At 34.8% G+C, this 14072-nt stretch overlaps 2 protein-coding genes across 2 annotated transcripts; one reads left to right on the forward strand and one right to left on the reverse strand.

Annotated features, from left to right (window-relative positions):
- The first annotated feature begins 5053 nt into the window (after positions 1–5053).
- On the forward strand, positions 5054–8666 carry LOC136067282 (uncharacterized). Its single transcript, XM_065772889.1, has 3 exons — positions 5054–5334; positions 7070–7439; positions 7573–8666. Exons 1-3 carry the CDS (start codon positions 5263–5265, stop codon positions 8445–8447), a joined length of 1317 nt encoding a protein of 438 aa, XP_065628961.1. The 5' UTR covers positions 5054–5262; the 3' UTR covers positions 8448–8666.
- A 220-nt stretch (positions 8667–8886) lies between these two features.
- Positions 8887–12816, reverse strand: LOC112013230 (protein kinase STUNTED). Its single transcript, XM_065772888.1, has 9 exons — positions 12742–12816; positions 12527–12645; positions 12360–12451; positions 11339–12286; positions 10993–11241; positions 10747–10907; positions 10109–10336; positions 9842–9991; positions 8887–9445 (listed from the first exon to the last, which is right to left on the reverse strand). The coding sequence occupies exons 3-9, from the start codon at positions 12391–12393 to the stop codon at positions 9188–9190; spliced, it is 2028 nt and encodes a 675-aa protein (XP_065628960.1). The 5' UTR covers positions 12394–12451; positions 12527–12645; positions 12742–12816; the 3' UTR covers positions 8887–9187.
- Between the last annotated feature and the right edge of the window lie 1256 nt (positions 12817–14072).

Below are 14072 nucleotides of genomic sequence, written 5' to 3' on the forward strand. Positions count from 1 at the left end.
TTTGCATTTACTCTGGGTGGTACAGCTATATCATGAGCTTCAAATTTACAAAAGATTGTTACTTTGTCTACTACAGAAGTTAAGTATGCTGCAGCAACTGAAGCTGGAAAGGAGATGATTTGGCTACATGGTTTCTTAGATGAATTGGATAAGAAGCAGAAGATGGGCATTCTACACAGTGACAGTCAGAGTGCAATTTTTTTTGCTAAAAATTCGACTTTTCATTCAAAGTCAAAACATATATAGACAAAATACCACTTTATCCGGTATCTTATTGAAGATAAGCTGGTAATACTTGAGATGATATGTGGATCTAAGAACTTGGCAAACATGTTGACTAAGGGTGTCACTATTGAGAAGTTGAAGCTGTGTGCAGCTTCAGTTGGCTTTCTAACTTGAGGACAAGAGGATAAGTTGCAGGGATGAGGGATTGCTTTTGAAGGATAACGGCTGATGTTGGTGATTGAACTAGTCTCCAAGTGGGAGATTTGTTAGGCTTTGTGGAGCCTAATTTATGTTTAAATTTTTTACCCGTTTTGTAACCCATTGTAATCTTGTGTGCAGGATATAAAAGTCCCTTTTGTGATTAGGGTTTATTACTGTTGTTGTGTTTTTAGAGAAAGAGAAAAACACTGTAGCCGCACTTTGTATTTTTCCCTGATAATATAGAAATCCCTGCAACTTCGTGGACGTAGGCAAATTGCCAAACCACGTAAATACTGTCTTGTGTGTGTCATTGTTTCCTTTGACGTGTGTTTTCTCTATTTTTTTGTTTCTCACGGGTTGGAATTTCGGTTTGAATTCTCAACAGTAGGTTGCTTTGATATATTAGGAGTGAAATCTATATGTTATGATCAAAACCTCAGTATGTTGGGCAGCCACATTTAATATTAATGGAATATATATTATCAAGATGAAATTCATAATCTCTTAACGGAGATATAAAATATTCCCTTAAGATAAGTTTAATGGGTTTGGTTATTCAAAGTGTTGGGCCCAACCACTTTAGTAAGAAGTTACTAAAGTATATATTTATGAAATTGGATTTCATAAATATATAACGAATAACATAAAGGATTAAATCAGATACTCAAGGATTAAGATGTAGTAATTTTCGATTAAGATGTAGTAATTTTCAATTAATATTAATGACTTTGTATTACTACGAATATTTTAATAAAGGGGTTGCATGTATAATAAAGTTTTAGGATATAATTTATTAATAAGACTTAGAGTGCAGTTATATTCTTATAGTGGTATTGAATATAATTAATGATAACTTTAGACTTGTCGAGAGTTGACAGAAAAACCCAAGGCACGTTGGAGTTAGAGTCTTATTTGTTCTATTTGGTCCCATCTCAAGCCACAAACTAAAACTCAATTGGGTAGGCTCAAAAGGCTAACCCAATTAGATAATCAATTTTTGTTTAATAAGAGTTATTAAATAAAGTAACTGCTAAGGTAGTTAGAATGTACATATGATGAAAAGAAAAGAAAACAGTTTTTCTTTACAAGGAGAAGAAGAAAGATTTTCTTCGAAAATCAATGTACAAAAAGATTGATTAAGAGACCACACTTCTTGGGCACCATGTGGGATTGAGATGAAGATTAAAAGTGTAGGGTTAAGGGCCTAAATCATATATTGGGCTTTGAGTTTGTGCCGATAACGAAATTGTCCGAGGAGGAATAAATAATTATGAGTGATTCCAATTTAGAATCTCATAAGTAAGGAGTGAGTGGAAGTTGGTCCAAGGAGGAACTTCTCCTCAGATATGATAAATACAACTCAAATATGTATTCCAACGATCAGGTTGACCTTCCAGGAAGCTATAGTGATAGGGACGTGCATCATGGATGTACGAAGGAAGGGAACCCAAAAATATCTAAAGAAAAGTTGCTGCCACTGCATTGAATGTTCTTCAGACAACTTTCTAGTCACATTTATGTGGAGAAGACTCCTGAACAGTGCAACCTTAGCCTTCCCAACTCACAAAGGGTTAGAGAGGGTGTCCAATGAAACAAGCACTTAAGTTGTGGCTTAGATGATCAATAGGTGTATAATCAAGATCGTCAAAAAGGGATTATATAATGTAAGAGACCCTCAATGGATGGGGAGATTGGGAAATCAAGAAAGAAACATTGTAGCAATTTAAAACTAGACTTGTAACCAAGCTTCAAGAGCAATACATAAGAATCAGTCTCCTCGGATTTTGCCGATGACATTTTTTCCTTAGTGAAAGTCTGTTATCTTTCTTTCTTTGTCACCAAGATCTGTTTACTTGTTGTTTAATTCATTGAAAGTCTAGTTTTCCAACTCATTCTTTACAAATTTATTATTTTAGACTTTTTGGGCTTAAGTCCATACACATTTTGGGCTAGGAGTTCAAATCAGGTCCTTACAAAAGGTATTCTCAAGTCTTGGTTTTGAATTTCACTGCATCAAAGTACGTTTTCTATTCTTTATTTTAGAATTCAAGGTTACATATTATCTCTTATGAATGAAGTAGATCCGTGATTGTTGCTTCCGCTGTGTATTTTGTATGAGATGCAAAACCATATTTTCCAACAGCTCAAATATAAAATGTATTATTACTTAATATTTTATAAGCAATACATGAATTAGGGAAAAAAATCCAAAATTTTTAGATAATTTGAGACCTTAATTGGACTATTTTCATATAATTATAAAATGCATTTCGAAACTTTTAATTCTAACAATATTGAAACAATCAATATCAAAATAAAATATCATATTTTAGATGGCCACCGTCTCTTTTGGCAATGTTGAACTTCGGTTATTAAACAATGGATTTTAGAAATAAATTTGCCTCGAAAACTATTAACTATAATATTAATTTTGATAAAGAGAAATAGGAATGATACAATTTATGGAAGATTAAAATTTTTTACATTCTTAAACTATTGAAAACATAGTAAAAAGTAATAATAAAATATTGAACATTCGAAAAGAGTGTAATATTTAAAAAATGATTTTTATTTATTAATTTTTTGGGCCTTAATTAAAATTTTTATATCGTAAGTGTAGCGGTATTGGGCCTGGAGGTCCATTACACATGTTGTGTAATGGACCTAAGGCCCATGCCGAGGACGAAATGTGTCTGAGGAGGGGTAAACGTTATCAGAAGGGTCCATGTTAACAAACAAAGAAGTCAATTTAGATCATGACGACTTAAGGGGTTGTACCGAGAATAAGAGTTACCTCGGCTGACCGAGGTTATTGCCCGTGGAGATGATCTATTATCTGAAGAGATGTCACATAAGTACTTAGTTGATGTAGATAAGTACTACAGAAGCTTAAGACATATAAGGATCATAAAATATCCGAGGAAAAAGCTGTTACCTCTGCATTAAATGCTTTGTAGCTAACTCCCTGACCGCATTAATGTGGAGGTGGTGCTTGAACAGTGGGTTTCAGCCTTACAGTTACTACATGAAGACTTATGGGAGGTGTTGATGTGACAAGTATCCAGATTCACCATTTGGCATGCACATGGAAGATAGGGATGGCAAGGAAAAAGAGCATAAAAGGAAGGAGAGGGAGCAAAGAAGAGGGATCGGAAAAATCTAAAGGAAAACTTTATAATATTCAGGAACAAAACTTGTAATCGAGTTTGAAGATAATATAAGAGAACAGTATACCTTGGAACTTACCGATGACCATTTTTCTTTAGTATAATCCTATTTTGTTTCATTCTCTGATCGTTTGATTGATTTCAATATCTGTTTGATCAATTAAAGCCCAATTCTCCAACCCATTTTCTACAAATTCATTATTTTTGAGCTTTTTGGGCTGAAGTCATTCCATATAGTGGGCTATAAGCTCATATAGTAAGATAGATAGACAAAACATTCTATCAGTCAATAAAATGTTTTTTTTCCCCCTAAGTGAAAGACCCTAATTTTTTTTATTATTATTTTTGTGCAATATTATATGACAATGAAATATAGTCTGTTATATTTTAAGGGGCCTTGTTCCGTTTGAGAGCCTTAGGCCATTGCCTTAATGTCCTAATGGTTGAGCTGCCTGCTATGTAATATGGATGCTATTTGTTCATAATGATAGTAAAATGAAATGGACACCTCATCACAATGCATGGATGAAGAACTTGTATCTAAATGATATGCAATACTAGAGCATTCGCATTAGCTAGTATGAAAATTTATGTCTATTGTGGCATATAAATCTATTTTTTCTATTTTACATACTTATTTTTCAGAATACCTCACACCATATTTTATATCTTACACTATATTTCATTAAAATATAAAATTTTCTTGATTTTCGTAATTATTTCTCTTTTTTTACGCATAACAATTATCATCCATTCTCTTTTTTCATTATCAAAATATGTAAAGAAAGAATAAAAAGCTAAATGCAAAATAAATAGTAAAATTATACTAGCATTATTCATTTTGCATGATTACAGTAAAAAAAAATATATTTTTACATAATTTTGCATAACATGATGTAAGTGAATTTTAGAATTGGTTGTTAAAATGTGATAATTTTTATATTTTACAAGCACTTAAAAAGGATAAAATCAAAATTACCTAAAACTTCAAGTAAGAAATTGCAACTTAATCATTATATTCGGTGACAAAAATTGATTAACAAAATTTCCACAAACAAAATATAACAATGATGTGGTCTAAGAACCACGGCGGTCGAGTGGTGGAGTGCAAGCATGAGTGACGCGTGTTATAGAAGGTCCCACTTTTTTGTGTGGCTTATTTCGTTTGGGAAAATCTCACAACAGCTGGGCCGCGGCCCACTTGATTTTCAACTTATTGAAGCACTCTATTCCCATTGGATCGTGCGAAAAACGCGACTCATTGGGCGTGGGTCCGTTGTCGCATTGCGTGTAGAATTAGGCGTAAGAATCAAAATACCCAAAAAGGGCCGCAACAAACTCACAAAAAGGTGGAAAACTAGGAGATTTCCACCAAGGGCATAATGGGAAATAGGAACCGACTCGGAAGTCGCTGAATCTGGCTCTATATAAAGACCCCTCTATTCACCCTAAAAAGGTCATTACGCGTAAATCGTCTATTTCTTCTTCTTTTGTTTGGGTGAGCCGCCTAGAGAGAGAGAGAGAAGCTGTCTCTTCCTTTTAGGGTTCCAGATCTCCTTCGATCTAAACACGATTAACGTTTAGATCGAGAAAAATATCGAATCGATTTACCGCTCAAATCTTTTTGGGGACTGATTGTTGTGGTTGGTTGCGAAAAAATTCAAATAAGATGTCTCGGTGTTACCCTTACCCACCACCGGGGTTTGTGAGGAACGAGGCGGTGTTGATCGAATCGATTAAGGTTTGTTGAGCAAAATCTTGGTTTTGTGTTTATGCTCAACTACTGCTCTCTCTCTCTCTGATTGTTTTTGAAAAATTAGAAATAAATAAATTAAAAAATTAAAGATTTGTACGAATGTTTGATTTTGCGAAATCTGATCTTGAATCATGAGATTTGTGCTCATAGTTCTTTAATTTAGTATTTTTTAAGGAGTGTTTGGGTATAAGTGTAAGGTTTTTTTGTTGGAGAATGACAGTAACTAAGTTATGTATTTGTTGGTTTGGATACTAGGAACTTTTAGGGTTAGGGTTTTGCTTCAGACAACAGAATTTAGGTTTATGATTTAACTGAGATTTTTTGGTCTTACAAGAAGTGGGGTTTGGAGGATTTGATCTTTGGAGTTTGTACAAACAAATCTTGGTGTCTATGTAGTTTTAATTTTTAGTTGTATCCTGTAAAGTTCAATTTGAGGAGACAAGACCAGAACCCATGTATATCCATACAAATAAGGTTAAGGAGAGAGTGTTATAAGGTGAAAGTGGGAATGAGAGAAAGGAATATGTTGTCCTATGAAGGTTACCTTGTATGGATTGAAAATGAGAAAGTCATTGGATGAATGAACAACCATTGTTATGTAATTCGCGGCATGGAGGAGTGATTTGGTGGATTGTGAGATTTGATTGCAGTTTATTATGGTTGGAATTGGAGTTCTCAATGGAAAGTAAACTTGATGGTTCGCGAGTTAGTTTGAGAGAATATGAGGAAAGGGGCTTAATCCATCGGGTAGACGAGTTAGTTTCTAAGAAAAGAGGGTGTACTTTAGCATTTGGCTTACCCATTTATTTGTTTGGTCTTATTACCATTTGATTAGTGCCTTGATGTGCATATTTTTCGGTCTTGAACATTTATTCATCCCTGTTTGTGTTTGGTGTTATTGTCATAGGGTTTTTATAAGAGGAAAATATATTTTACTCTCATTGTGGTTGGGTCTTAAAACATAAAATCTCTCTGAAGTTAGTTTGTAACACAAATCTCTACCTTCTCAGGTTATGAGGTCAACATGTCTATTTTTTAACCAATCACATTAAATCATTTCACATGTATCTTCATATACATGTTACCACCCTGTGTAGCCAAGTGATGAAGATGGGGATCATTGTGAAAACCCTGTGATTTTGGATAAACATTATACTGAACAGCTGCAATTAACATGTACAATGATCTGGTATTTTTGTATTGGTTTGGATGTGATGTGTAGATTATATGTCGACTGTACACCTGAGAGATATTGTGTTACTAACTGAACTTTAGAGTGGTTTTATATCTTTTGACCTTACTATTTGGGTTGTAAATGCATTTTCTGTATGATTAATGATTCGATTCCAAATAGTGTAGTTTATGTTGTATTGGTTCTGACCATGTCTTGTAGTGGAGGTTTGCATGACTTTGGTTTTGATTATATGCCTTTTGTCAACAACTACCTGACAATATGGTTGAGTTCACTAGTAGTAGAAATATGATTTCTTGTTACCAAGTGTTGCATTTTCCAAATGTGAATGGTAACCTTGAAGAATGGTACTCTATGGGTACTTCTTTAGTGCCTTGCTTGTGTGTTTTTGAAAATTAAAAAAAGAAGAATTTCTCATTTAGCACTGAAATGTAACCATTTCAATAGCTTGGCTGTGCTTGCCTCTTTTGGGTGTTCCTACTTCCTCGCCCTCTGTTTTTAAAATTGCTATTCTGGTGCTGTATATAGCTCCAAAATAAAACGGAGAAGGACAAAACAGAATCTAAGAAAGAGAAGAAGAGGGAGAAGAAGGAAAAGAAGGAAAAAAGGAAAGCACGGAAAGAGAATGAGCAACTCCCTGATATTGGTGATGTCAAAACAACAATAAAGCTCAATGATAAGAAGTATGACCAATCGGTGCAAAGTAAAGCAGAGTCATGTGGTGGCAATCTTCAAAAGCGAATTGAAGATGAGACTGAGCAACTGGAAAGAAGTGGCCTTACTGAAGAACATGGGCAGGCAGTCTGTTCTCCAAATGTTAGCTACTTGTCTGACAGCACTCAGAAGAGCAACAAGAGGAAGAGGGAAACCTCACCATCTAGTGACATCTCCAGTCATGGTGAGTTTTAAGTTTAACCTGTCATTTGGGGATGCAACTGTTAGTTGGATTTCTCTAACTTCTGCACAAAAATGAAGAAGTCTTTAGCTCTTTGCATATACTAAAATATCATTTCATTTTTTGATTCAAACAGGAACCATTCTTCGATTACGGTTGCCGTTGAAAAAGCACAAAGAACTTGATGCATCGCGAAGCAACAAGCAGCTGTGCTCTACTTCTGGAAGGGTAGATTCTCCTGCTCAACAGAAGAATGGATCTACCCCTGCTCAACAGAAGAATGGAATTGTTGATGTACGGAGTCATGAAAAGGACTGTGCTATCAATTCAACTAAAAATATACTTGCCAAGGAGCTTACTCACGGGCCAAAAAAGGTAGTGCCCGGCCCTGTGCTAAGGAAGATTGAAACAACACCAAACCCAGAAAAAGTAGTGCCCGGCCCTGTGCCAATGAAGATTGAAACAAAACCAAAACCAGAAAAAGTTTTGCTAAGGAAGATTGAAACAACACCAAATCCAGAAAAAGTAGTGCCTGGCCCTGTACCAAAGAAGATTGAAACAAAACCAAGACCAGAAAAAGTTGTGCCAAGGAAGATTGAAACAACGGCCAGCCCTGTGCCAATGAAGATTGAAAGAACACCAAACCCAGAAAAAGTAGTGCCCGGCCCTGTGCCAACGAAGATTGAAAGAACACCAAACCCAGAGAAAGAAGTGCCCTGCACAGTGCCAAGGAGGATTGAACTAACATCACAAGAAAAAAAGATTCAGAGGAAGGAATCAGCGTATAAAACTTTATTTGAGAACTGGGTTCTGCCTCCGCCTCATTACCAGGGAGATGATTTTGGTGATGAAGATTGGCTCCTTGGGAAGAAGCAGGCGGATACAAATGGGTCTAAAAGATTGAAAGCTGGGAATGATGTCTCGAGTTGCAGATGTCCCATTTCGTGGCCACATGCCCATTACTTACCCGAGGCTGAAATACATGCGTTACCTTACACGGTTCCATTTTGATTTTTTGAAATTTTTTTTTTTGACACTAGCGGTTTGTACATAAAGTTGTGTTGAGCAGTGAGCACTAGCCAGAAAATTTTGAGAATATGTACGGTGCTTAGTAGTTTTGCGAAGAGCACCTAAAAAGCACATTGTAATTTGTAAGCCCCATTGTTGAGGATTGGAAATTGTTATCAAATTTTCAATTTGAATGAGTCTGTTACAGCCATTAATCTTTAATCATGAGTACATTTGATCGTGCATCCAAAATGTCAAAATTTTGTCATCAGCTCAGCTCCTCAATGACTACCCAAACCAATGTTTAAACTAACAGATTAAAGAATGCACGTTTTAAATTATAATAACTGTTCTAATTGCAATCTTCAATGATTCTCAAAGACAAAAAACTGAAATTGTTTGCCTTCCTCACTCTCTCTCTCTTGATTGTGGGGAATTCATAAAAAAAACAAAATGTAGGGAAAGCTTTGTGATAATAAATTTAACTGTACATGTATCCCGTAACACTGCATTCTGCAAAATCCCTCTCATCTTCCCTGTGATACTACCCCTCGTTCAGTTTGCCAAATAAAATACAATATTAACAAGAATTCTCACACTTTACACTTAAACTTCAACCAGCGGTGATAATTGCTTGGTATAGGACCTTTCTTTTCTATACACAGTATGTATGGTACCGAGCTCTCCTCCATTTGTGAACTTCTAAGTTGCATGGCATCAATCATTGATGATGATGATGATGATCAGTCTTGCCGTTCTTTCAAGTAGTCCTTCAACATGAAGTGTCGGGTCTTTTCTGCACTATGTATAGACATATCACTACTGCTTAGTGAGCCGCTGTGGCTTTCTGTTTTAAGCAAAGTGGAGCCCATGTATTGTTGGTTGCAATAAAATTCTGGAAAAATGTCATCATCATCTTGATTTTCTATTTCTTTGAAATCAATAACATTGGAACTGACACAATTATACGCATCCTTCTCTCCTGTTAATAGCTTTAGTATCTGGGCCAGGGACCACAAAAGTGTCAGCTAGTTAAATGCCAATCAATATCAAAGAGAACCTCAACGAATTGAAACAGAACTTGAAGGTCAACATGTTTGCTACTAGCTTTAAAAGCCCATTTGAAAAACAGCCTTATAGGAAGTCTTTTAAGGGAAAATAATCTTAATGTCCAAAGTAATGGGACAAAAGCTTTGAAGTAACAGTAGAAGTAATGAAATTCAATTGGCCATTTGAAGTCAACAACATGGTGCTGATTGTCATCTCATCTTCATTTTGACGAAATTAGTACGTAATCGTATTGAGGGTTGCAACATTAAGAAATAGTTACATGTAACTTCATTCTGACCCTTAAAAACAATATCAATTCTAACAACCATATAATTGTATTTTAGTACCTGACTTATTTTTGGACGACGCCGAGCTGACTGGCCAACACATAGGCTTGCTGCCAAGAACATTCTATGCATCTGATCAACATCGAAGTTCCCATTTAACTTTGGATCCAACAGTGCTTTAAGATCCTCACTCTCTAGTAATGGTTTTGCCTAGATGAATGCAATTTGTTTACACAGCTATAGAAGCAATAGAAAAAAAAAAAAAAACCCTAGTATGGATGAAAAAATATCAGCAATAGAAAAGTATGTAAAGAATAAAGTTCTTACCCACTTGACCAAACTCTTTTGTCCTTTCAGGGTCTCAGAACCAATTGGCTTTCTTCCTGATAACAGCTCAAGAAGAACCACACCAAAGGAGTATACATCTATCTTATCACTGACCCTTCCACGCATGAAATATTCTGGAGCAATATATCCAAAAGTCCCTACCACATCACTATGTATCACATGGGTTGAATCTGTGGGTCCCCATACAGCAAGCCCAAAATCAGATAACTGCATTCAAGAAATTAATTTAAACCTGCATCAGCAAGAATGTTGAACTTATAGACATCTCAAAAGCAACTAAGAAAACTATTCCTATAACTTTGTTAGTTGGATTTAAGATTTTAATCTCTACATTTATCAAAATTTGTGAGAATGTGAAATTGCTCCTAGTAGCTTTCTATTTTGAAGTACATCTTTTCTTCCTGAACTTGGACAGAGCTGAAAAGTCTATATAATTCTTGCGGCTAAGAGCAGGAATTTTTATAGAAGTTACTTCCATAAAAAAGAATGATGGAAAATAATAAATGTGATCGACCCTAAAGTCTGTTGAGGATTTATAGCTGATCTCAAAATTTTGGAACCAAGACTTGATTGTGGTTGTAGTTTTACTTTAAAGAACAATAAAAATGAAAGCATACCTGTGGCTGAAACTCATTGGAGAGGAGAATGTTCGAAGATTTTATATCTCTGTGAATAACTGGCCGAGAACATTCGTTGTGCAGGTAATTTAAAGCCTCTGCAACTGCAACTGCCACTTTAAACCTCACTTCCCATGACAATACAGATCTGTTACTTTGACCTGCATTGCAGATTCAAAAATGCACATGAGTGACTTTAATGGAACTCTTAAGTGAAGCAAATTACCTTGCAAGTCAGAAGATTACCATGTAAGTGTTCCTCTAAACTTCCTAAGGGAAAGAAGTCATAGACAGAGATAAGATAGCTATCTTCGACACATACACCAATAAGAGATGTAATGTGCTTGTGCTTTAATGTGGAGATGATATCCATTTCTGAGTAGAAGTCATTCCCAGCTTTCTTATATGATTTTAGTATCTTTACTGCCACTGTTCTGCCACTAGGAAGATATCCTTTGTATATATTACTACAACCTCCCTCTCCAATAAGATTTTCTGTCAAAAAACAAAATATTTAGATAGAGAACTATGTTGAAAGTATTTTGCCTCAACCTACAAAGCCTTATATGCCCAAGAGGAAAAAAGATTTAACCTGAGGAGAAATGAGAAGTTGCATTATTTAGCTCCTTGTGGCTAAACCACCTATAGCCAGATAAGTTTGTTCTAATGAGAAGCTCCAACTCCTTGAGTAGCTTTCCTGATGCTGTTGAACCATTCTTACTATTTAAATCCCCAGAATAACTACTCTCTCTTTCAATAGGACTTTCCGTTTTATTAGAAACAAAACTAGTCTTTTTTTGTGGAGATACTGAAATTGATCGTTTAGGCAGGCTCATTACCCATTGAACAACAGACATTTTTCTAGCTTTAAAATCTCTAGAAGAATTTACATTTGCAGAAGCTGCAATCCGAAGAAGAGGCCAACCGGGCTTTGATTGTGGAGATTCTTTTATATGGACAGAAGCTGAACTTGAAGGAACTTCCATTTTGTTTTCACAAACAAGTCCAAAGTTCTCTTCTGTTCTTTTGCTACCATGAACTGTTTCAAATTCAGAGGCCTGAATCAACTGGGGCCTAGTTCCTTCCTCACTCTCTCTCTCCTTATAGGAATATTTGACAGCCTTTCTATCAAAAGACATATCGGTTTTATTTAAATGCAAACCAACCTGGTTCTGTAAACTTAAAGGCATAGATCGATGAGGTAGGTTCATTGCCCATTGAACTACAGACATCTTCCTAGCTTGAGATTTACTCAGAGCTTTGTGACTCATGGGTACAATTTTCTTGAGAAGTGGCCAACCAAGTGTTGATTCTGGTAACTTCATTGGGAGAAGAGATAAGCTCAAATTAGCTTCCTTCTTGTAATGATGATTAAGGCTGGAATTGCTGATTTTGAAGCCCCCGTTACCATCTCTGATTACGTATTCAGATTTCCGAAATGCATGAGATTTAGCTTTTACAATTGCTGGTGCATCTGCATGTCTTAAGGTAGCATGGCTTTCACTGAAATAAAAATCAGGCCTCAAATCTGACTCCAAACCTGCAAAACAGAGAGAGTTCAGATTCTTTTTTCATACAATCTAAGGAGTTTTTCATATGAATATGGTTCAAACCTCTTGGTTGGCCAACAGAAGGCCTTTCAAACATAGTCTTTCCCCTGTGGACTGCCAGATTTGCGCAATATTTGGCATACGAAACCCAGCTCCTAAATACACAACGCATAGTTAGGAACAAAATTCACAATATACTTCAATGTTTGAGAGTTTATAGCTCAACTTACAGGGAAGCACTTTCTCGTTTTGTTCTCAAAATCACTGTCTTAGCCGCAGAGTGCTTTCTCACGCTCTTTAAAACGTTTTTAGATGAACTTTTTCGTGTTCTTGCACCATTGAAATTAATCTGAAATTCAAGTAGTGTTTGAATTTATATATGTATTTTTCTTTTCAGAAAAAGAAGAAGAAGAAGAAGCATGAAAAACTGATGAGAAAGCCAAACCTTTTTAGCTATATGAAAGCCTTTGCAAAATTTCAGATGATCTAGAAAGTAGAGTGTTAGTTGTAGTAATTCAAAAAAAAAAAAAAAAAAAAAAAAAAAAAAAAAAAAAAAACATTTTCTTGCTTTATTTTTCTTCTTTATCATCATTTCTACTTTGATCAAACCCTTATCAATTTGTTGACTTCACAGTATTCTACGGGGGATAAGTAACCCCCTAAAATTTATGCATGTCACAATTCAGAAACAATATGTTAATAGCGCCTACCTCTACTGTTCCATTCATGAATTCGCTTTGAAAATAATACAAGGAAGAAAAGTTGCAATTGGAAGTGACATGTACAAAATTATAAACAAATCACAAAAAAGTTCTGTACATCATTTAGAAGAAGAAAAAAGAAAAAAGAAAAAAAAAAGAAAACGATGTGGAAGATAGATTGTGGGCTACACGGATGTTGGTTTCCTTAGTTTGAATGTTTTTCAACTTTGGTAATTGGTACTGTTTATTTCCTTAGTTTGAATATTTGACTGAGGAATTCTATCTAACTCACCAAATTACTTTCTTTTTAAATATTGAGTAGCCATCAAGCAGACGTTTGAGTACTACTAATTTTGGTGAAGTCAACGTTCTTCCAAGATGGCTAACAAATGGAGTCAAGAAACGTGAAGAAAATGTTATGCGAGAAGATATTCAAGTAGGCGGAGGCAGACATACTTTTTATAAGCCAATAGTTTGGTAACCATGCGGCAAAGCGCAAAGGTAATCAAGATATTTATGGAAGGTGAATTATTGTTGCATATATAGCTAATTACCTGCCGCCTTTGAAATCGTGTTTTTAAACGCGATTTCAGTTATAATTATGAAATGGTAAAACACAAGTTTTGAAAATATGATATCACAATTTTAATTGAAATCTATGTGGTAGACATTATGTGACAATCATTACTCTTAACTAGCTTATAACCTCATGCATATGTATAGATACACTTAAAAATATATAATAAAATGCACAATATAATTCATATATATATAATTTAAATACTATTGATAGTCATTTTTATATTTTGTTAACTCTTTAAAAAATTTTGTAAATATATTATTAGGTATAAAATGTAAATTGTCCATTTTTATTAAAAAAAATTATTGTGAAACATTTTTTTTTTTACAATTCATTTATTCTAGACTCTTTGATTTTTGCACTTAATAACTCACTTAGATGAATATTTATGATGTGATCTCACATTTGATTCTAAAATTAATAAATAAAACTCTTTAAGAATAAATTTAAGAATAAATAATTTAGGACACATGACGTAAAATTGGAACTTTAATT

This window comes from Quercus suber, unplaced genomic scaffold (assembly GCF_002906115.3).
Source record: "Quercus suber isolate HL8 unplaced genomic scaffold, Cork oak 2.0 scaffold_66, whole genome shotgun sequence".
Lineage (NCBI taxonomy): Eukaryota > Viridiplantae > Streptophyta > Magnoliopsida > Fagales > Fagaceae > Quercus > Quercus suber.